This window comes from Arvicola amphibius, chromosome 2 (genome assembly GCF_903992535.2).
Source record: "Arvicola amphibius chromosome 2, mArvAmp1.2, whole genome shotgun sequence".
Classification (NCBI taxonomy): Eukaryota; Metazoa; Chordata; class Mammalia; order Rodentia; family Cricetidae; genus Arvicola; species Arvicola amphibius.
Genome location: NC_052048.2, coordinates 9,263,211 through 9,286,300, shown reverse-complemented (window position 1 = coordinate 9,286,300; position 23,090 = coordinate 9,263,211). Strand labels below are relative to the sequence as shown.

Below are 23,090 nucleotides of genomic sequence, written 5' to 3'. Positions count from 1 at the left end.
GGTGCTGGGAACTCCTTGGGTTCTCTGAAAGAGCAGAAGATGCTCTTAATTGCTTCTTCATCTCTCCATTCCCTAATCTTTTTTTTTAAACCCTTTCTCTCTATGTTTTCTGTCTGTATCTTTTTTCTTAAATGACTTTGTGCACTACATAACTCTGAGACTGTTCCATTTGGAAGAACAAGACAGGCATGCTGGGGCCCTCAGGATGGCTCAGTGGCAGCAGGTAATGTTTGCCACCAAGTCTAAAAACCCCAGAATGTCTGAAAAAAAAAAAGGTTCTGTCCTTCAGACCCTGGAAAGGAGGTGACTCCCACAAATCTTCCTGTAATCTCACATACACACTCACACTGGCATACAAAATAATCAAAATGTAACTTTGAAAGATGGGGCGTGGCTTCTCTGCTGCGCACCGACCTTCTACTGGAGCAGCAGCAGGATGAAAAAGCCATTGAGATGGGTTCCAGCTATCCTGGAACACCCTCCCCTCAGGATCTTTGCCTGTTAAATCACTCATACAGAAGAAGCATCATTTTTCTATGACAGAATCAAGCATGCTGGCTTTCACCCCTCAGGGCCAGCTGCCAGCCACGGACCCCAGCACCGGCCTGTCACCCTCCCCCCTTTAACTGGCAGGGACCATCTCTAGGAAAGGGGTGGTCCCTCCCACAACTGTACCCCTGGATCCTGAGCCCACTCACCTAGTGAATTCCCTTAAGAGCCAGCGAGAGGAACTGTGGAATCTTTGAGAGTTTTAAGCACTAGTCTCTGCTCTTTTTTCCTCAGCAAAAACATCAGCCATCGTGCATCAAAAAGAAAAAAAAATGGTTTTTAAAGAAAACTAAGCTAACAGCCTCCCTTTCCTCCTCCCCCATCCCCCTCCATACCAGCTCCTGCTCTCCCTCCATCCTTGCTGCTGCAGCCGCTCACAGACTGGGTCTTTCCGGTGGAACTTAGTAACTTCGACACTACGTCTCGTCTCAGCGTCTCAGCTTCCTTTTCTATTTTTTTCTTTGCCCCCTACTCTTTGCCATGAACTGGACACAGAAAGGCTGGGAGGCTCCGCTTCCTACCTCTGTGAAACGAAGTCTGTGTCCTATGGCAGCAAGGGGGAAGATTGGCCAAGTAGAGAGGGGGAGAGATAAAGAGAGAGAAGAGGGAGAGATAGAAAGGGGAAAGGGGGAGGGGGAGAAACAGAGAAAGAGGGGGAGGAGAGAGATGGGGTGGGGGAGAATATAGGGACAGATTAATGAGAGAGGAGAATATATAGTGGCGGTGCAGACTACGCTCGCTAGCTATAGCCGAGGCGAGATATGAGCGAGAGCTATTGATATTGCTTAATATGGGTGCAATGGGGAGGTCGGCCGAGATCAGCCCGGGGATGGTCAGAGAATCAGCGGTCACTGAGCAACATTTGTGTTGGGCAAGTGTTAAAATCCCGAAGTAGAAAGAGACCCCATATAGTATAAACTTGGGCTGAGGGTGGAGCGAAGGATTTCTGAGAGAGAAAGGAAGAAAGAGGGTGGGGGGAGATCGAAGGCTGATCCTGCTAGCTGCCAACTTGAAGAAGTCTTCAGCTCGCACTGCTGAGTTCTCTGCAACGCTGAAACTTCGCGGAGATCGGGGAGAAGGGATTCAGAGTGTGCGATCGAAAAGGGCGCGGGCGCACGGGTGGGACGGAAGGGGGTTGCCTGCAGAGCTCACAGCATGGCAGTGTCGGGCGAGGCCGCCCACGACCGGGCCAAGCTGGGCCTCGGAAGGGCGAGTCCCGCCCAGGTGTCCAGCTGGGACCACCACCGTCGTGGTGCGTCCCCTCTATCTCCGTGGAGCTCGGGCAGCCGAGGTTGTTGGGGAGTCCAGGCGCTGCAACCACTTCGGCGCTCGCCGCAACTCTCCTCGGCGTTGTGCGCGGGCTCCCTGTCCGTGCTGCTGGCGCTGCTGGTGAGGCTGGTCGGCGGGGAGGTCGGAGGCAAGCTGGAGTCGAGTCAGGAGGCGGCGGCCGAGGAGGAGGAGGAGGAAGGAGCCCGAGGGGGCGTCTTCCCGGGCCCTCGGGGAGGTGCTCCCGGGGGCGGCGCGCAGCTCAGCCCTTGGCTGCAGCCGGCCGCGCTGCTCTTCAGTCTCCTGTGCGCCTTCTTCTGGATGGGCTTGTGCCTGCTGCGCGCCGGGGTGCGCCTGCCTCTGGCCGTCGCGCTGTTGGCCGCCTGCTGTGCGGGGGAAGCGCTGGTGCAGCTCTCGCTGGGCGTGGGGGACGGTCGCCTGCTGTCACTGCCCGCCGCGGGGGTCCTGCTCAGCTGCCTGGGTGGCGCGACATGGCTGGTGCTGAGGCTGAGGCTGGGCGTCCTCATGGTCGCCTTGACTAGCGCACTCCGGACGGTGGCCCTGGTTTCCCTGGAGAGGTTCAAGGTCGCCTGGAGACCTTACCTGGCTTACTTGGCGGCGGTGTTGGGGTTGCTGCTGGCCAGGTACGCCGAGCAGATCCTGCCGCAGTGCTCCGGGCCGGCTCCGCCCAGGGAGCGGTTTAGGTCCCAGCTGAGCGCGAGAACCAAGGAAGAGATTCCGGGGTGGAAGAGGAGGAGGCGGTCCAGCTCCGTGGTGGCCGGCGAGATGTCTGGCTGCAGCGGCAAGTCGCACCGGAGGACCTCTCTGCCCTGCATACCCAGGGAGCAGGTAAGCTGGGGCCGCGCCTTTGGGGGTGCTCCGGGAAAACTTGAAACAGTGCAGGGAGTGGAGAGCAGGCGATGGGGAAGTCAGCCTGCCAAACAGTACAACTTTACACTTACTAAGAAAGTAGATTATTTTTTTCTCTCTCCCCAGTTCTCTATCTAGTCGGGTAGTTTGCAACCAGAGCAACAGAAAACAGTAAAAAGCAACAAAATTAAGTGGCTAAGTGGCGGTGCGCGGGCTTCCACAGCTGGGGCATGTTTTCAATCTCCTACACCTGGCTTTTGAGTGCCTGCCCTTGGTGAAGCATTTCTACCTTCCCTAAATTTTTGGAATTAGCTTACTTATTTAATTATTTATTGGAAGTAAGTGTCTTTCAACACGTGTATTTCCTATATTTCTGGGATTTTTTGTAAAATAATAAAATTTATTCCTTATGAAGTGCTAGATGAACATTATAAAAGTCGGTAGAAGAGTTTCGGTAGCCAGGGAAGGCATCCTTGACGGTGAGGCGCTTCTCTTTTGCCTTGACTCTGGAGACGCCTCATCTGCTGGCCGCCAGCATGGGTCTGAACTGTAGTTGTTAGGCACGAGTGTGTGTTGAACTCTGAACTTAGGCTTAACACCTGAGGGCTATGTGTGAACATTAGAATGGTGTAGAACTGGCAGCTATGCTTTTATTGTTCACTCAGAAAAGTAACCTTTTCCACGCGCGTTTATCAGCCTAAGTGGATAGAAATTCAAATGACTTCCTCAGGGGTTGCAGGAAACATTAATCCAGACTTTCTAAGATTGCTATCGATAAAGTATCTTTGAGGAAGGAGGAGATGGGGGAGTTGAATTCGGAGTGATTTTGTGTGTACCAGTTTAGGCGTTCTTTGCGGGGAGTGGGCAGGAGGTTGCAAATGTCTTTGGTATCACAGAATAGCAACCCTGCATGGTATAGGAGAACCGTTTCCAATTTTATTCACAAGTTGTACCTGAGGGTTTTTTTTTTTCGCCTCAGTTCTCTCCACCAGGTCTGACACTTGCTGTAGGGGATTGAGAAAGCTGATTCTGCACTCTAAATGGAAATTTACACTTTTCCTATTTAAATTCATGCCTACCCATGATCCTATTAGGGTACTTTCAGGGTGAAAGGCTGTTCCTAGGATAATAGTAAGCCTTTTCTTTTTGGAATAATTGGTTAGGTGTTCCTTAGAGACATCAGTCACCATATGGTGTGAGTGGCTGGTTTGTTTCTGAAATGGAGTTGATTACCCAGATGGGTGGCTCTTTGACTTTATGTAGCGGACTGGATGACAACATTCCATGCTTGTGCTTGCTTTCAAACAAATGTACTTATTTAACTTTTTGTTTAGCGGAGACAAATATTTCTTGGTTTAAAGAGCAAAGAGAAGAACATAGGGCACTGACTGGTGCTTAGTTGTGTAGATATTTGGTGATCATTAGAATAAAGTATAAGTACAGATGGGTACAGAAGAGAGAACTTTCTGAATGAAAACACGATTATCAAAAAGACATCCACAGTACACTTCTCTTGAACTTAAAGGGAAATGTGATTTTTGCCAACATTGAAGCCTAATTTACAGGAGAAATCTGGACTGAATCAGAAGTAATTTGACTCCATATTAATGCCACTTAGCCCTCAGAATTAAATTTCTGACATTTCCGATTAAGGGAGCTCAGAGTGGATTTGAGATCAGAAGGCCTTCAGGTGAACGGAGCAACTTTGCTGATGAGCACAGATTTGTATAGGTTTTCTCTGCTTCACATTGGTAAGTGAAGGACTGTAATGGTCTCATAAAGGTCTATGTAGCTTGATTTTTCAAAGGTTTTATTGATTAGTTGCTTGCATAGTGTACATGAATCATCTATCCTGATTATTTTCTGGCAATTGTTTTGTTGAAGGAGTGTTGATGAAGGATGGTCTAAAGCAAGAAACTCCCACTTAAGGTGATGCGGAGCTGTGGTTGCATGCAGCAGCAACCTGGACCCTTGAAGTTTTAATGAAGGCATGGGTGCAGGTGTGCTCACTGAAGGCTGGTTTTCATATATGACCCATCAAAGCTGTTGCTGAACATAATTGTGGAGAATGGGTGTGGCTGACATGGGATAGTATCTTATGAGATAGGGTGAGGTAGCAGCTCATACGTTGGTCAAACTCTGTGAAAAGGCTAGGAGCCATATAGTAAATGGCTTATCTTTTTTATCACGAGGAAGCAAACTTCTGATTAAGAGGGCAAAGGGTGTCATGATCATTTGCATACATGACGAAGTCCAGAGTGAAAATAATTGTAAAACGAAATCTAGCACTTCCCGAGTGCTGTCTGGTTAGTTCTTTTCTGAATAAAGCAGATCTTGTAGGCAACCAGTAAGTTTTAAATCGTACCGAGAGGCAACACGGACAGAGGCCTCCTAGGTAATGACTTAGCTATTGCTCATTCTGGAGTTTAAAAGTGAGACTGTTGGGGCACTTACCTTTTCTGTGTGGGTGACAGTAACCACTGCTTGAAAATTCCTTCTTATCAGTGGCTCTCATCTCCTAAAGGGGCACAGGAGAATATATGCTAAACTTCACATTAAGCAAGCCTGTCTGCCTGCCTGACATCCTCCCTCCCTCCCTCCCTCCCTCCCTCCCTCCCTCCCTCCCTCCCTCCCTCCCTCCCTCCCTCCCATCTTCCCCTGAGTCTAGAGTTATAAAGTCTCTTGTTGAGATAGCCCCATATAGAATCCAGTTGTAGCACAGATAATTTGTAGTACAGAAAGGGAAAGCAGGTCTGGTTTTGGTCAGCGAGGGAGGCACCAGGTGTGTCTAAAGGCAACAGAAAGTGTCTTCTGAGAAGGAACAGCCTGAGTAACATCTTTCTGGTTGAGTCCTGCCAGCCCTGTATTCTGGAGACTGAGGCTGTGATGTTAGGTCAGTGTATTTTTAGACTGAGGGTCTGGGAAGACTGGGGTCAGCTAAGGTGTATGTCTCCTCTGGAAGAGAGTTCTCACATCTGACAGCAGCGATAACCTTGCCACCTTGCTTCGACCCCCTGCCAACTTCCAATATGCAGAACACCTAGCATTTATTGGGTGATTTTGATTAATAAGTGCTATTTTCAGCATGAAGTTAGTTCTGCAACTCTGAATTTTAGGAAAATACTCGAGGCATGCCTGTTCTCTATATGCGTCATAGAACACTATTGGACACCCACTTCTCTGTAATTACTGAATCCAGCATACCCATTAATTTCTAATGGATTCCAAACCAAACCTAGTTTTATTTTAATTACCTGTTAAGCATTTAATATTTTAAACGTATGGTTTCATAGGGAAAAAAGATACAAATCATTCAGCTCTCCCCATGAATGTTGTCTTTGAGCCACACTAATGGCTAATTGTTTTCTGAGAGACACAAAGGCAAACAGAAATGTAGACGAATATATCTATATACAAATATGTGCTTTGTCTTACTAAATTAAAAGTTACACTCTCCTGTGGCTGTTTCTATAAGCACTCAGTTGAGAATTGTTAGCCTATGTGAATGTCTTTGCAGTGGAATTTAAGTTTGGTAGCAGACAAGGGCCAAGTTGTTAATCACTGGGATGAGAAAGACATTTTAAAGCAGCCCTCCAAGCAAACAATAAAAAAAGGAAGATAAGATAATGGTTTCTGTTGGTGGTCACTGGATGGTAGGCATGTGGTGGGCTTTCTTATGCCATTGCTTAAAATCAAATAAAACTTGATAGTCTTATCAGTACAGATGAAAATGCACAGAATTATTTCTTCCGAAATAATTTTGGATACAGTTTTTTAAAAATTATATTTGTGTGTGTGTGTGTGTGTGTGTGAGAGAGAGAGAGAGAGAGAGAGAGAGAGAGAGAGAGAGAGAGAGAGAGAGAGAGCATTCACATACTATAACGTGTTTACAGGGTCAGAGGATAACTTGCAGAACTTAGCCCTCCTTTCCACCATGTGGGTTCTTGAAATCTTTCTCTGGTCCTTAGGTTTGGTGGCAGTGCCTTTTCCCACTGAGCCATAATGCTGGTCCTCTTAGTTGAACTTTAGCATTTAAAATAGCCAGGACCTCATGTGTGTCAGGCAAGTGTTCTTTTTTCTTTTTCTAAATTTATAGAATTCTTTATTTTTCTGAACATATAGAATGCTGTGTACATTTCTAAATGTATTTTGATATGTTTCTTACATTGGATATGTTTAAGAAACATGGGATTTTAAATTGAGGCTTCTATCATATTTCAGTATTATTCCTCAGTTTATAACGATATAAACAAAAATATTGATTATGTCTTGGTGACAGAATTAAATTTAATGTCAACCTCTGAAAAGGCAAACAAGGGTTTCTGATCCTCCTGGGAAAGGTGGGAAAATAATGTTTTGTTTTCCCGTCATTTTTTTTACTTTGTGAATACAGATATTTAAAGCATACCAAAGGACTATTTTAACTAACAGAAAGAGTCAGAAAATCTATATAAATTTCCAGAGGTTGGGAGGAGTGAAAACAGTCACTTTACTCTTTCTGTCTTGAGTCTAAAGTGTAAAAAGTTTAACTGTAGACCTGAAAGAAACAGTGTGTGCCGGGCTGTCATGTTAATTAAATAAACAGCCAGAACAGTGACTCTGTGTATGAAATACATCTGGAAAAGTCTGGGGAGGGGGAGGGGGTACAGGCGGGCTGGATGAGCGACACGGACATGAGAAACATGCATTTTATCTGTTGTGACACGTGTGTGGATCTGTTGTGACTCTGCGGAGAGTTAGCTCTGGGACTTTTGTCTGCAGGCACCCGGATCCCTGAAGCTCTGGCCACACTGACCTTTCTATGTTGAAATCCTTCTTATAGGTTCTATTGAGGTGGGGAGTTTATCAAGCCATTAAGCTTCCTATTTTAAAATTCCTTCAATTAATATGGTTCGTGCTGGCCACAGCTTGCTAGAGTTTATGTTCACTTCATTGAAAACTCTTATTTGATTCCTTTAAGGGAGTGAGTTTGTTGGGGATTAGGGTGGAAGTTGCTTTTTTTCAGAGAGCCTGGTTGTGAGCATATGGGATCAATGCTACTATTGTATCGCATAGTGTCTGGAGAGGCATTGACAAGCTGAAACGTTTGCACTGGGTCACTGGCAATGTTTCTTTAGCGCTGTGGGCAGATGCCTACCCACACTCCATGGGATACATTGCTGCTTGTTTCCTGTGGATCTCTTTCCCCATGGCGTCTTCCTTTTTTCTCTTTTCTGTGTGATATTTAATAATCACATTTTCTAAAAGCTCTGCCTGCCTATTGAAACCACAACTTGTGCCCGCACTCCACATCCATCTGTCTGACGAAGTCCTCGCACATAATTCTGAAGAACCCCAAATCACCAAAACTCTGTGTTCTTACATTTTAGATTTTGCATTCGTGCATTTGCATGTTAAGGTTGTTGATTATTAATGATCCAATATCTCTGTATTCCTTTCTATAGATAAGAAACAATTGCCTTTATGGACTTTCATTGTTGAAAGTATTTTTACTGGAAGTTTTTTTTTTTTTTTGTAGAGAAGATTCTTTTGTCTTTTTTGGGAAGGGTAAATCTACCTTTGATAATTGTTTTAACTTTGAGCTGAGCACGTATGTTTGCACTGTTTGCAACATAAAATAAACAGATTTGATCACCATGGGTAAAAGACTAAAAGATAAGTTGATGTGGGTTATTCACAGATGGATAACTGTCAAAAACATGGATTGGTAATACTATTTGTCTTGTATATAATACTATTTTAAAAGGAAATAGTCCTCTCAGTTAATGTCATCTATGTATGCCTTTGGTCAGGCAGCCCATCAAATGTCACATTTTGTACACTTGCGACCAAACTGCACACATACTGAGAAGACGCTGCCTCTGGCCCTCCGGGGCTTAGAACAACACTGGGGCAACGAAGTCCCCGCATAAGAGAAAATCACAGGGAATGTGGAGTGGCCATTTAGAGAATACACTGGGAAGACGGGACATGGAGTTCCATACTTGTCAGCCCAGCACTGGGAGGTGGCAGCAGGAATTTCCACTACCTATAAGGTTAAAGATATCCTGAGTTATGTGAGACCCTCTCTCAAAAAGCAAAAAAGGAAAGAAATGGGTTAAGGACTATAGATAGTATCAGGTTTTAAACTTGGATGTAGGGCCCATTCATCTGTTTCCTGAAATTCTATGCAAAATTGCTTTTAGGTAAAAAATGCCCATAATGTTAGATAAATGGAAAATCTTTAGTGCTCAAATGTTAAACATACATGTTTTAAATTTGAAGCAGCTTTACCTTTGGAAGTGTAGAGCCTATCTTTAGGGATGGAAACTAGTGCGCATTGGCAGTAGGGTTTGAAATAAAGATAAAATGCTACTGGACATAGGACATGCAGTGTGTTCAAGAGAACACATCGGCTGTGCTGTACTATTTAGACCGTTCATGGAGCTCATGATTATTTCCAAAGATGTAGAATAATGCTACACCTGAGGCCGGGCTGTAGTTACCAGACCGAGCTAGTCTGATTTCAGAGGGAGGGACAAAGAAGAAGGGTCAAGGAAATATATATTTGGTAGCCCAACTGAAAAGACTCAGTACGGTGACAGTAGATGGCTGCCTGGGAAACATTCAGGAAGGGACTGTGGTGGACAGTGCCAAACCCAGACATCATTTGTGGTCTTACCTAAGGAACCAAGTCTGGATCGCCAATGCAGTTGAGGAGACTGTATGTCAGAGGTAAAACTAGCATGAAAGTTCCTATGTTATTGCGATGAAATGAGAAGGTCAGGCAGCTCCGGATTGCGAGTGCACGGCTGTCAGCTTGTCCCACCCACAGGTGTTTATGGCTCTGACAAGCCTGACTGTGGAATCTTCATCTCCCTGCCCGAAGTCTCCAGTGGCAGCTTACAGCTATTTGTTTTCCCATTTTTTTTTTTTTTAAAAAAAATTGATTGAAAGATGTTCGGGATTTTAAACACAAGCCAAGAAAAATGATCTTAGAAGCTGTAAAACCCTCTTCGTTAGCGAAAACAGCTGCATGTGTCCCCGAAATTAGTTTGCCCAGTCTCTTCCAAGAGTCATAAAAATGAAAGTACTTGTGATCCTAGGGGAGCACGTGAGGGACATTATGATTTAAAGACAGAGGCCTTTCAGGAAAGCCGCAAACTAAAGTCCTTCTGCATGGCCTGCGTGGATGATCTTGTCCTAGTTGCCTCTACCCTTAAGGGACCTACGCATGATCATTCGAATTGTCAAGGCTGTGGGTTCCGGACAGTGGTGAAAGTCCAAAGCTCCCAAGTCTTTCACCCTGAGATGATGGGTGCTTTTAAAGAGATCCACTTGGTTGGGTGACAGGCTCGTGTGTATTTACACATGTAGGCGTGGGCACACTCGCGTGTGCATGTATGACCTGTACACATCCTGTACATGTGTCATTTTCCCCTGCCAGGAAATTGCCTTCGTTGTGTCAATTTTGTGGAGAACAGTGTCACCCAGTGGCTTTGATGAAAATAGTCCTGCCAGTATCCTAGGTGAGTGCCTTAAACGTTTAGTAGAAATAACACCTATTTAGCCTTGCATTTTCTAGTATTTACATAAAAAAGACTAAAAGGAGAGATAAAATGTATAATCGTATAATAATACTTCGTTTGACCCAGCATGTAGTCAAGATGAAAACAGAGATACGTTACATTCTATTTTGCTTGTACTAAGCCAAATATCCAACATGTGTTTTATGCTAAAGGCATTCTCAGTTTGTTCTAGCATTCTGCTCGTGATTCAGGCCATAACTATGACTGATGGCCAGCGTATTGGTCAGTGTTAGCTATATATTTTCAGCCGGATGACATGTATGCATTTTCATGTTGTATCTTCACATATAATGAAAATTTACATAGATCCAATGGCAGCATTTAAAAACCATGTTTCTGACTCCGGGATAATTCTGATTGCACCTTTCGTCCTATTCTAGCAGTTGGCAACCATTTCATGTTTTTGTCAGTATTTGAAAATGCAAATGTAGTTATTCGAGTTTGGGGGAAGCTTTGCAGTCTTTAGGGAAGAGTCTGTGTACTTGATTCAGGACAGTGTCACAGTTAACTGTGGGCCTGTCTTTCCTGATTTTCTGTGTGCCCGAGGTTGCATCTGCTTCCATATTATCACGTGTCTAGGTTGATCAGAGTGCACTCTTTGGCAACAAAAGTGTTGATATATGTAGAGTGGGACACAGTCTTTCTAACAGAGCCGCTAAAGTGGCAGACCTGTTAGTGGTATCTGTGAAGATCCCTTGCTTGTGGAGATATCTCCTTCAGGGAGCCGAAGGAGATAACAGGGCTCCGTTCTGTGTATAAGGAAGCCTAGAAAGTTGCTTGGTGCAGAATGTGGCCTCTAGAAATGCAGATTAGGTCTTTAAGTCCCTTTCTAAATTCAAGAAGCAGGCTGGGATTACAGACTGATTTCATGGGAAGAAGTCTCAGTATGTCTAAAACTGTTTCCCGTCAAATTCCTTAGAGTCATGAAATCTAGATGGAGCTCTGACATGGTATGGAGACTTAATGACAAAAATACTTTCATACAAGATGTGCTTTTTTTGTAACCATATCTACAGATATAGATATATACAAGTAATTTTAAAGTAATGCATGTATTCTGTGTACGATGATTTTTATCTGAATATGGTACAGATAGCCATGTGAGTCAAGGCATATTATTTTACCTTTACAATGCAGATTAAAAGCTGGGCAGTGGTGGTAATATGCTTTTAGTCCCACCACTTGGGTCGCAGAGGAAGGCAGATCTCTGTGTGTCCAAAGCCATTCTGGTCTACCAAGCAAGTTCCAGGACAGCCAGAGCTGTTACACAGAGAAACTCTGTCTTGAGAAACCATAAAATAAGTAAATAAATAAATAAAAATAGACTAGATTTCTCACATAACACCCAGGAAATAATTAATAAAACCCCCAAAGCAACATAAACATGTTATACAGATAAGGAAATTTGGATGTGAAGGAGTAATGTGGATGAGGTTCACTTCAGTTACGCTGACTTCAGACTTGACAGAAGCGCCCCAAAAGTAAGCACTGTAACATTCACTACTTGAGTTTACATTTAAAGGTAGTTAGCTAATTTTCCACTTTCCCTAGTTAATTCTATTTATTGGTCTTTTAGAATTTCCCCTAGTTATTCTCTCTCTCTCTCTCTCTCTCTCTCTCTCTCTCTCTCTCTCTCTCTCTCTCTGTCTCTCTCTCTCTCTTTCTCTCTCCCCTCCCTCCTTCATCCTCTCCCCGCTCCTCTCTCTCCATTTTATTTCATGTCCTTTTTACTTGATAGATTCTTCTCTCTCAAGGGCATCTAAAAATGTAAGGAATGCCTTTCTGTCCTCCACAGGTAACTTTGAGAACATTGGAATGATTTTAGACAAGAAGCTTGTGGTTTGGAGTTAATAGGGTTTTAATAAAACTTTTCCCTCTTCTGACGTCATTGTGATGCACTGAGTATTTTTTGCTAAGGCTGTGGCAAGCATTTCCACTCTCCAGGCATACACAATTCTCTTTGATAAACCCAGTGGGAGTTCTGACTTCACAGAGAGGTTATGGGGGGGGGACACTTTGTCTGCTGGCAAATTTGTGTACTTCTATGTGCAACCAATGGCGTCCTTATTACTTTTGCAGGTGGTAAGAATACAGAAAGAGAAACTAGCGTTTTTGTTTGTTTTGATCCAAAGGATTTTATGGGATCAAAATAGCAGGTTCATGTGAGAAACACTACACATCCCCAGCTCCATTGTGTTTTGGGGTCTAGTCGCCGTAGTAGTGCCCCTAAGCTTTGGAAGGAGAGAGCGTAGGTACTGGTGTATATTTCATAGGGGATTTCTTTGTAAGCCGTGGAATGAAAGAAGTTACATGCAGACCATGACAGTTTTCATTAGAAAAGAAATCAATTTCGCAGCCTCCCCATTTTACCCATAAACATTTCCCTTAGAAGATTTTGGCTGAGCGCCTTGTTTTTTGTAGGTGCTAGCTGGCAGGATGTGTGGACAGAAAAGAAATGTCTGTTAAATAAAATATTTATCCCCTCTTGGGTAGAGACTAAAATGTTTAAAGCAAAGAAAAGCGACCATGGACACGCCTGAGAATTTACAGAGTTGATGTGATGTTGGCATTTCTTTTTCCTGCTGTTAAAATGTCTTCTGAGGACCTGGAAAGATGGCTCAGTGGTTAAGAACTCTGACTGCCCTTGCTGGGGACCTGGATTCAGTTCCCAACTGCACGGGCTGCTCTCACACAGCTGTAACTCCAGTTTCAGGGGTTCCATCGCCCCCTTCTGGCCTTCACGGGGACTGCATGCACATGCTACACTTTCATACATTCAGGCTAACACTCACACACATAGAGTAAAAATAAAATGGTTTAAAAAAGTCTTCTATGATGTGTCACATGTAGGGCTTAATTCTCCTGCACCCTTACTCATGGGAAATCCCATGTTCAACATATGTCTTGTTTCTTTATTTCTAGATCATTGACAACTGAAAAATCACCAAATCTACATTCAAGATCACTGTTGTATAAATGTTTGTTTTTTGAGTAGTATGTGTGTATGTGTGCAGATGAGTATCAGTGCCCTGGGAAGACAGAAGACTGCACTGGATATCCTGGAGCTGCAGTTACAAGCAGGGAGCAGTCTCCTGACATGAGGACTGGGAACCGAACTCAGTGCTCAGCAAGAGCAATGTGAATTCTTAACTACTGATCTGTCACTCCAGCTCCAACAGCTGACATCATTTTATGGAAAGGAAACATCTATAGCCAGGCATAGAGGTGCAGACCTGCGAAAGTAACTGTTGTGGGGCTGGAGTAGGAGAATCATGAGATCGGAGCCAGCCTGAACTATGAAGTGTGACAGACAGACAGCAAGGAAGGAAGGGAGGGAGGGAGGAAGGAAGAAAGAAAGAAAGAAGGAAAGAAAGAAAGAAAGAAGGAAAGAAAAGAGGAAAAAAGTTTGCCCAGGAATCATACCTTTGCCACCCTGGTGTTTAGTAGAATCTTACTTGCTAAAATAGAAAAATTTCAATTTAATAAAGATCATCTTCCTGGTTCAGTTTTAATACTCAGTAGAAATCTTGTCTTTTCATTGAATAGGACATTTGTTTCAAATATGTTATTTAGACTGTCATGACCCTCAGAGAAACATAGTAGACTATTTAGGAAAAAGTTCTGACCATTCAATGGTGATTTATTTCTCTTTCTGCAGCTGTCAGTTCTCTCAGCAGATTTGATTTCTGTTCAGGACAACTTTTAATGTTGGGGTCCTTTGAATACATGTTACAAAATCTAAATATGACTTCCATTGGAAAATTAGAAGTTAGTTCCACACTGAAATTTTTTACAACCTCAAATTATAATCAACTGTGAATTTGCTAAATATTTTAATGAAATATTTAGAAGCAAAGCTTCTAACAGTAAATGAGCTGTGTGTGTCTTATCTCAAATAGTGACTTTCTTACTCTTAGAGTTTTGTTATTTCCTGTAACTGGAATTATTTTTCTAGACAGCCAGGACACACCTCCCAATAAATTTATTTGGTGGCAGCTTATTGTGACAGTCTCCTCATTCCTTTTTATTTAAATCATATTTGGGTTGCATCTTCTAAACCCCTTTGGAGAACTATTGTTAGATTTTCTAAGTGTGATCAGTGAAACTTCTTCTAGCTATTAGCTGGGCCGAGTTTGAAGCGTGAGAATTAGGTTGGGAATGTTGGAGAAAGATATGAGTGAACACTGATAAGTGAGTTATCGCAAACATAAAGTGTCAGTCAGAAATGCAAGCCCATAAAAATGAGCGCGCACAACTCATGCTAAAGTTTGCTTGGGCAGAAAGAAAACAATCAAAATTAAGTGGTTAACTCTTTAAACATGGTTCTTGGTCTGTTTCGTGGGTCAGATTTCTTGATGTGAACTTTCCCAGATAAGGATTCTTATTCTCTAGTTCTTGATCTTGTTTGTCACATTGACTTGTAAATGTACCTGCTGGCAATTTTATATGAACCTAAACTTCTCATGTGACTAAAATGGATTAAAAATGTCATCAAGCTCAAGCACCTCCCCCTGTATTCAGAACTGGACAAGGCAATCCAGCACAAGGACTAGGTTCCGAAGAGCCAGCAAAACACCAGGGACAGCCCATGCTCCCATTCCAGGAGTCCCAGAAATAGACCAAGCTACACAACTGTCTCATAAATGCAGATGGCCTAGGGTGGTCCCATGCAGGCTTGCTTCTTGTTGGTCAGACTCTGTGTGTTCCCGTGAGCCAGCTTAGCTGTTTCTGTGGGTTTTCCTTCAATGTCCCTAACACCCCCTCCCGCCCCCAGCTACTACAATCCTCCTTCTCCTCAGCAGGACTCCCAGAGCTCTGCAATGTTTGGCCATTGGTCTCTGAATAAAAAACGTCAACAGTTATCTGTAACTTATTCTACCTCTGACTCTGCTTGACAGTGTTTGCTGCCTTCTGAGTGCATCAGTATGTTGGCATTCTTATCTTCTCCTTGATGCTTCTCCCGCTGTGGCTTATTCTCATAAAACTATCATGCCAAGGGAAGCAAAGGGTGGTTTATGATTTATAATAGTGAACACTTAGAATTCACAGATGTGTATAGGTGATGTCAAAATCTGTGAGAAGATTGTCTGGCTTCCTTTATGCAATTCCTCACCATGTTGTGCTTTTTAAGTTGATGTATTTGCCATGATTCACAGAATCTAGTGTGAATGAAATAATCACTTGAAAAATCCGTTAAAGTGCATGTATCTGGATCTTCCCATCAATAGTCTGGGTTTTCAGGTGGGTTCTGGAGCACTGCAGAGTTTTAAGGAGCAATCCAGATGCCTTGGATGAAAGATGTAAGGATGCGAACTTACGTCTACTTGTACTACATGGCTAGTCTGACTTGAGCAGATCTGAACTTTGGTAGAAGGTTTTTATTATGGGAAAACACATTTACATACCCATGTGCAAACAAATGTATGCATATGTGTGGGTACATAGGGTACATGTGACAACTAGATATGGTGCCAAACTCCTGTAGTTCCAGTACTTGGGAGGCCCAGGCAGGAGTATCAGGAGTTCAGTGCCAGCCTAAGAAACACAGTGCATTTTGGACTAGCCTGGGATACAGGAGACCTGGTCTTTCAAAACAAAACCCACAAAACAAAATGAAAAGCAGTTTGTGAATCCAAACACTAATAAATTTTTGCATTATTTCCCTTTTGGGATTAGCTCATAAGTTATTTCTTGACTACCCTGTCTATTAATTTTTCTCAACTGCAAACCTAGTTCATAAATCTGTTACAGAGGCTAACTGACAAGTTATTATACTAATGTTGGATAGAAATGCTAGACTGTGATAGACTAAAACATTAAAATATGTGTGCTTGCACACTTTTTGAAAATAACTGATTCTGTCTGTTTCATAAGAATCATAGAGCCTAGTGTAGGACTTGAAGGTTGTGTGAGTGGGAAGAAGAGGAAGGAGCTTCCATCAGAGGTCTTGGGGGGGATGAGGACAGTCTCTATAGCCTTTAGCTGAGACATGGAAGGCTGTAAGCTAAATAAAAGAAGAGCTAAGTTAAACAAGGACAGCAGTTTTTCATGTAGTTACACAAACATTTTCTCAGATCTTAAAAAACACGTGGTTCCATGTAGGCTGATTGCATTGCTGTTGCAGTATGGGTAAGTTGTAGTTGAAGTCACTAATGGGCAGTCAGATAAGAGTGGAAGGAGAGGAACGTGCTAGAGCTGGCACAGGTGCTTCAGAGGAGACAGATGACTTTTGAAAAGAGACAAAAGTTTATTGAGCTCTTGAGCTTATTTACCAAATGGATGATGATGCCACTGTGAGCCAGCTGTGTCATGTAATCCCCACCTGAGTTTTGCTTCTGATTGATTTCAGACTAACTGATATTATAAGCCATATTTTATTTTGAAAGATAAATTTATTTTCACAGTTGTTAGCTTCATGGGCTCCTTTAAAAAAATCCACTGACTCTAGTTAGTGCCGTGTCTGTGTGTGAATGATTGTGTTCCCATCTCCTGGAACATGGCCCCTCGTAGGGGATACATCCCAGAAAAGAACATACTATCCCCAACTAGCCGTCAGTTTTCAATGGGTAATCAGATAGAAGTGAGACTTTATGAGTTCCTTTCCCACCCAAACTGGGATTTTGGCTGGTTTGATTGTGTGTAGCTGTTGAGCATGCAGTTGTAGCTGCTGTGAGATCATGTGAGACCATGTGAGATCATGTGGTGTTGTCATGTCTGGCACACACTGTTTTGCACAGGTATCCACTACCTCTGGCCCTTAAAACCTTCTGCCTCCTTTCATGTTGTAAGTACGTGTGGGATATAGTTGTCTCATTCAGGCCTGGTTACTCTACAGTCTCTTGTTTTCTGCCTGTTGACCAGTTGTCAGTTTTTGTGTTTGTTAACCACAGTCTACTTCAAAAAGAATCTTTATGATGAGGGTTGAGAGATGTTCTTATCTATGGGGAAAAAAGATAAGAACCTATGGGGCATTTATTACTATGTCCATTTAGGAGAATAATAGTATGAGCTTCTTCCCGAGGCTCTATGACAAAGACACTCATAGGTTTTTGGTCTAGATAACACTATCAGGCACATGTTAAAGACTCTTGTGGAGCCCGCTTTAAGTCCAGTCTGAAAGTGGTTGGTTACTTCCGTATTCGGGCCATTGTTGCATTGGCAGACAAATCTCATGTAGTTCACAGGTTCACAGATGGGAAGGACTGCTGATTACTTTCCTCCCTTAATGTTGTGTATAGAACCTTTCAGGTCAGTACCAACTTTCTTCATGTCCAATGACTCAAGTAAATGGTGTCTTCAGCATTAGGGTCTTACCATCAAGTTTTATAGGTCAACTAAAAACAATGCTAATAGTCAGTAATATAATCCTCAAATTAAAAGTAAATACAGTTCTAACACCAAAGGCTCAATATGGAAGTAACATTTCAAAAATGGTTTTTACACATATTGAAACCAACAGGCACTGAATTGCTTGTGTCTTATCATTCGCTATATTGCTTTTGTATCAAGTTATTAATATAGCCCTAAAGAACATAGCATTATTTTAGTTTGTAATAGCCAAATATACTATGAGTATAATATGAAATAAATCATGCAACTTCATAGGAAAAAAATCAGGAAGCCTTTCTTTTTCTCATTATTTACCCTAAGTATCATTGTTTTCTAACACATAGCATTTGTTAAGCCTAATCATTGTAGTTTTGATTTGCTTAGAGCCATCAGGGCAAGGCAGTAATCATTTATCCATACACTGTGTGTCTGAGCAGTCTTTGTAAACTAGCCTTTGCAAGATTGTCTCCTCAGGCTACGTTTCTTCCAGACTTTCCCACTTGTTGAATGACTGGGAATTGTTTTCAGTTGGCCTTGGCACTGGTGAGTGTTTGCTGTTGTCTGCGTCCCTTCTCCCGCTCATAGGAAATCATCTGGTTCTCATTTCTGCACTGGTGGAGGAGATAGCAGAAGGTGAAGCGAGGGAGGAAGCCTTCCACGCATCATGCAGATCACGAGAGGGTGGAGTTGTCACTGGAACACTTTCTCCAAAGGGGTTTGACAGCACAGAAGTTGTAGGGACGAAGGGACATTTCCCATCATGGAGAAGGTCCTGCTGGTGTGAACCTGCAGTAAATGGATTGACGGCTACAGGACGTAAGGACTCACTGTGTGCTCATGGGGAAGTCACAGAGTGCATTCACCTTCTAGCTTCCTGAAGTTTAGAAACCCATACCCTTCAACGAGGAAATGTACATAATTTCCAGCCCTAGAAAATGAGCGTTAGGAATGGATGGGCTTGGGGAATGAAACTTCACTGATAGTTTTCTTTGAGTGTGAATTCAATAGAGAGGCATTATCTCCCGTAACAAGAGTCTATCCAAGTATGTGGTCAGACTACCCAGGCTTCCTTACTATGACTGATAGGGAGGTTTCAGAGAGAGAGAGAGAAAGCTAATTCGTGGGTTCAAACCTCAGGGAAAATAAGGCAGCATCAGAGTTCTTCCCTGCACCTGCATGAGGCCGTGAGCACCAGAGGACACATGTGTACAGGAAGAAGCTGGGAATGTCATTAGGAGAGTGGGAGAAAGGTCAGAGGCACCTTGATTTTGAAAGTATTTCTCTGGCTTCTCGTGGTCCAGCATCTTATCTCCTAGTATTCCTTCCACTGAGCCCCAACTAAAGGTTTCCAGCTGAGGCTGGTGATGGCTGGCTAGTCTTTGAGTTTAGAGAGGGCTACGTTTATGCTTTCTTTTGTTTGAGGATCTCTATTAAGAGTGTCTACTGGTTGTTTGACATGGAGATGTGGAAACAGCCCCTGTAGATGGATGTGCTTCCGAATGGTCATATGGCATTCAATAATGGACAAAAAGCATTTAGAAAAAATTCTGCCTCTTGGCCCAGAAGGTAGGAGAGGACAAATGCTTCTTATAAAATTGGGCACTCCAGCATGAACCTCCAGTAAGAGGTTCCTGAAGCAGTGGAGTGAATCTTTGCGTCTGTATTTGAGGTGTGGCATTATGAAATAATATAGACAGATTTGTGTTGAAACACACACATGCTGCGATGTGTCTCAGGGCTTATAAAAATATTTTGGGCTATTTTTGTTGCTGTCACAACCATGGTTTACTGAGTGTATGAAAAGAGAGACTGTTCTAAGTAGAGCATATTCTTCATGGTCTCTGTGAGGAGAGCATGCTAACCTAGTTACTGGACCTGCGGAAACACAAGCCAGCTTCATGATAAGTGTTCGAAGGAATGAATGAACACGAGCTTTTCAAAGCTTTCTTTTATCAAAAGAACTCTGTATCAGTTCTTATTTCATTCATAGTATGTTTCTTCTAATACTTTTTATAGAATCTATAAATATGCATTTTTACAGTTTTAGCTTTCATCTCTAAGTCATATTCAGGCATTAGGAGTTCCTATATTTTGTTTTCTTCCTGTCAAAACAATACTGAATACACATGGATGGCTTTCAGCTTTGCTGGTGAGGGTTCTGTTGCCTGTTCCCTGCATTTCTGCATGAAGACCAAGGGACTTTCTCCGTTTCCATTCTCTAGTTCTGCTTTTAAAAAGTGAGTGGGGAACTAAAATATGATATTTTAATGATGCTCTCCATAGCCACAGTTATCCCACATGCCTTTTTACTTGGAGAGTCATTCATTTCTTCAGCAATACATTGGAGTATTAATACATTAAACTTCCTCAGATAGACAGAACCTCACCAATAGCCCTTAAAATGCCATCAGAAGTGTATGCAGTAGAACAAGAGGAGAGAAACGGAAACCAAAGAAACAAAATCACCTCAGAGTCATACCTAAAAACCTCAAACTCATTCAAGTATTTTATATACATTTTCCATTTTTGTTTTTTATTTTGTTTGTTTGCTTTTTGGATTTATTGTATTTTAAAGATGTTTTTTTATTCATATTTACACTAATCCTTTTTGGGATTACATTATAATAACACTCTTTCTTGCTTCCCTTTCATCCACCAAACCGCCCTGTAGACTCCTCCTCGTACTTCTAAAGTCATGGCCTCCTTCCACATTCATGGTTGTTTTATGTGTTTATGTATAAGCACATATACGGCTAATGCAGTCTGCTCAGTCTGTGTACTGTTTTAGGATGTTTTCTGGGTTGATTTGGTACTGGATATCCAGTTGTTGTGCTCTTCATGTGTGCACGTGTGTGGTATGTGCACAGGGATACATATCTTCCCTGGGTGCTAGATTCAAAGGCATTTGTGACACACGTAGCTTTATTGCTGGGAGCTGAACTGGGTTCCTCAGAGTAAGCACTCTTAACCACTGAGCAGTCTCTCAGCTTACTCCTTTTGGCTTTTTTTATTTGAGGATAGTTAGTGGGAGCTGTTTATGAAAGTAGCAGGGACTGGCAGTTATTTCCTTTCTGAGTGTATGCTGTGGGGTGAGGGGCTGGCATGGCGCTAGCACTGGCTGCAATTCAGATCTCAGTCTCGCAGGTCAGAGAAGCAATTTTTCCATAAAACAGAGCTTATCCCTTGCCAAGGCACACTAATCATAAAACTATAACTCATCAGTCTGAATGTCAAGTTATTAATTTACACTGGGGAATTGAACTGTGAGGAAGACCAGAGTGGCAGGGCTCACTAATAAATTCTTCTTGTTTCTAGTGGGAAAATCATCTTTAGCATGGTTGGCTCCGATATTGCAACTGGGAATCTCTGGCTTGTGGGAATATTTCTTAGAAAACTTTGCTGTTTGCGTTTTTATTTTAGAACATCCGAAAAGGGCTCACGACATGCCAGAAAGTGGGGGACCTTGAGAGGGGCAGGGTTGTTCAGAAATGGCTGGCTCCTGCATCCATCCCTCCCCAAGTTTATGATCAAGACACCAGCATTAGCAAATGGCCAATGATAAGAGCTCTGCCACAGAGACAGTCATGAGAACTTTGCCTTCTAGAAAGGTCACAGCTAAATTTAATGCTGGAACACCATCACACTCTTAACATAGATTTCTGGTAAAATTCTGCCCTTTCTTTCTTTTGAAATTTATGCTTAACTTTTTCATGTGTTTATGTGACTGGTACATGGGCTCTCAGCAGCTTTGTGCAATATAAAGAATGCGTGTGTAAAGGAATGCTCCTTTATATTTCTCCCCTGGGCATAAAGCCCAGAGGATGTGAGGGAGGGAAGGAGTAGAAGGCTTAGAGGGTGAGCGAGCTGGATGCCAGGTGTGGATTGCATTTTATGTTCCACGAAAGACACGTGGAACAGATAGCCTCTTTGCTGCTGAGAGGGGCAGGCGGTGGGAACTTTTAGAAGCTGAGACAGAGGATGGGGGTGATGACTGAAAAATGGAGTGTCTTCCTGACTGGGCGGAGGGAGCTGAGTATGATTTTGTATATATAGAATGTCAGAAAGTTAAGCTGTTTTTTTTTTTTTCTTAACAAAGTTTGGCCTGGGAGAGGGAGGGAGTGGAGGTGTGGGTGGAGGGGAGGGGAGGGAAGTGGGAGGAGGGGAGGAGAGGGAAATTTTTAATAAAAAATAAAAAATAAATAGTAAAAAAAGAAGTGTGATGGGAATAGCTGGAGTATAATTTTGGTAGCGGCAAATCAGAGCAGCGAAGTGGACACGGGGGTTGGAGGGCAAGCTCCTGCTAGACATGGTAATATTTCCGAAGACAGTGGGGCTGACAAAAATGATGACAAAGACGAAGTAAGCATTTGAACTGGCAGCGTTAGTCAGAAATTGGTGGCAGGAGGCACAAACGGCACTGGCATTTTAAAAACCGAGACCATGGGAAACGAAATAGTAAAGACTCGCTGAGAAATGACACCATCTCAGCTCTTGTTTTAGTTCTTGGGTGAGAGAGGGAGATGGTGTCTGTTTGGTTTGGACACTGCTGCGCATGTTACTCTAGCAACCTCATGCAATCTCGTTCTCTTGAAGGTCACCAATCTCATTTATTTGCAATGCACTTTAATAAAAGAGCTGTATGCACTCAATACCTCCCCCTGCGGGATATACCTGGCCCTTTAGAGCAGAAAGCCACTCCACCTATAACTTCAAATACAGAAAAGTCATTTCAGTAGGTACAGACTTCTCCCTGAAAGCCCACTGTGTGTTATGTGCCTGTCAGTTCCAGCACTAGGAGGTAGAGCTGGGAGGACCGGTTTGAGCTACATAGGGAGTTTGAGGCCAGCCTGGCCTACGTAGGACTCTGTCTCAAAAGTAAAACAACAGCAACAAACCATGAAAAGCCATCCCCTGTTTAAGATGAGATGCTAGAGGGTCCAGAATCTTGGTGAGTATATACTGGGTATTGAGTCTTCCCAAGGAAAGAGACAGTGGGACATTATAGACTTCAACTCTGCCATGGAACTGTGGGTAAGCCCTGTAAACCTCATCATATTTTAAAAATTTATGGCACAAATGAATTCTGGGTTATATGAACATTGAATAGGTTAATTGTTAATTGAGACAATCTATGCAGATCCCAAATATTAACCTTGGACAATATCAAGTAAATTCTATTTGGATTATTTTTTTTCTTGAGGCATTTCTGGTTTGTCTTTTTAATATGTGTGTGAGTATAAGTGATTGATTGTGTGTGTGTGTGTGTGTGTGTGTGTGTGTGTACGCACGCACGCATGCATGTGAGCATTGTATCTGTAACAATACTAGCCAGATCTCTGGGCCAAGTTTCTAAGCACAATGGTATATTTGTTCTTTGCCCAATGACATTTCCTATGTGGCAAAACTCCATTGCTCTTAGTATTTCTCTTTACCTGACCTTACATATCACAGTAGAATTTTGTTTATGGTATGTGTTGTTTTGTTTCTTGAAAAGTATCATTGATGATC

The 23,090-nt window shown here is 42.8% G+C and overlaps 1 protein-coding gene across 1 annotated transcript in view; it reads left to right on the top strand.

Annotated features, from left to right (window-relative positions):
* Window positions 1-1,704: 1,704 nt before the first annotated feature.
* The window catches only part of Pde3a (phosphodiesterase 3A), a 282,570-nt gene continuing 261,184 nt past the window's right edge, over window positions 1,705-23,090 (top strand). Inside the window, 1 exon segment of the mRNA XM_038319708.1 lies at window positions 1,705-2,664. Coding sequence (XP_038175636.1) covers window positions 1,705-2,664 — 960 coding nt within the window.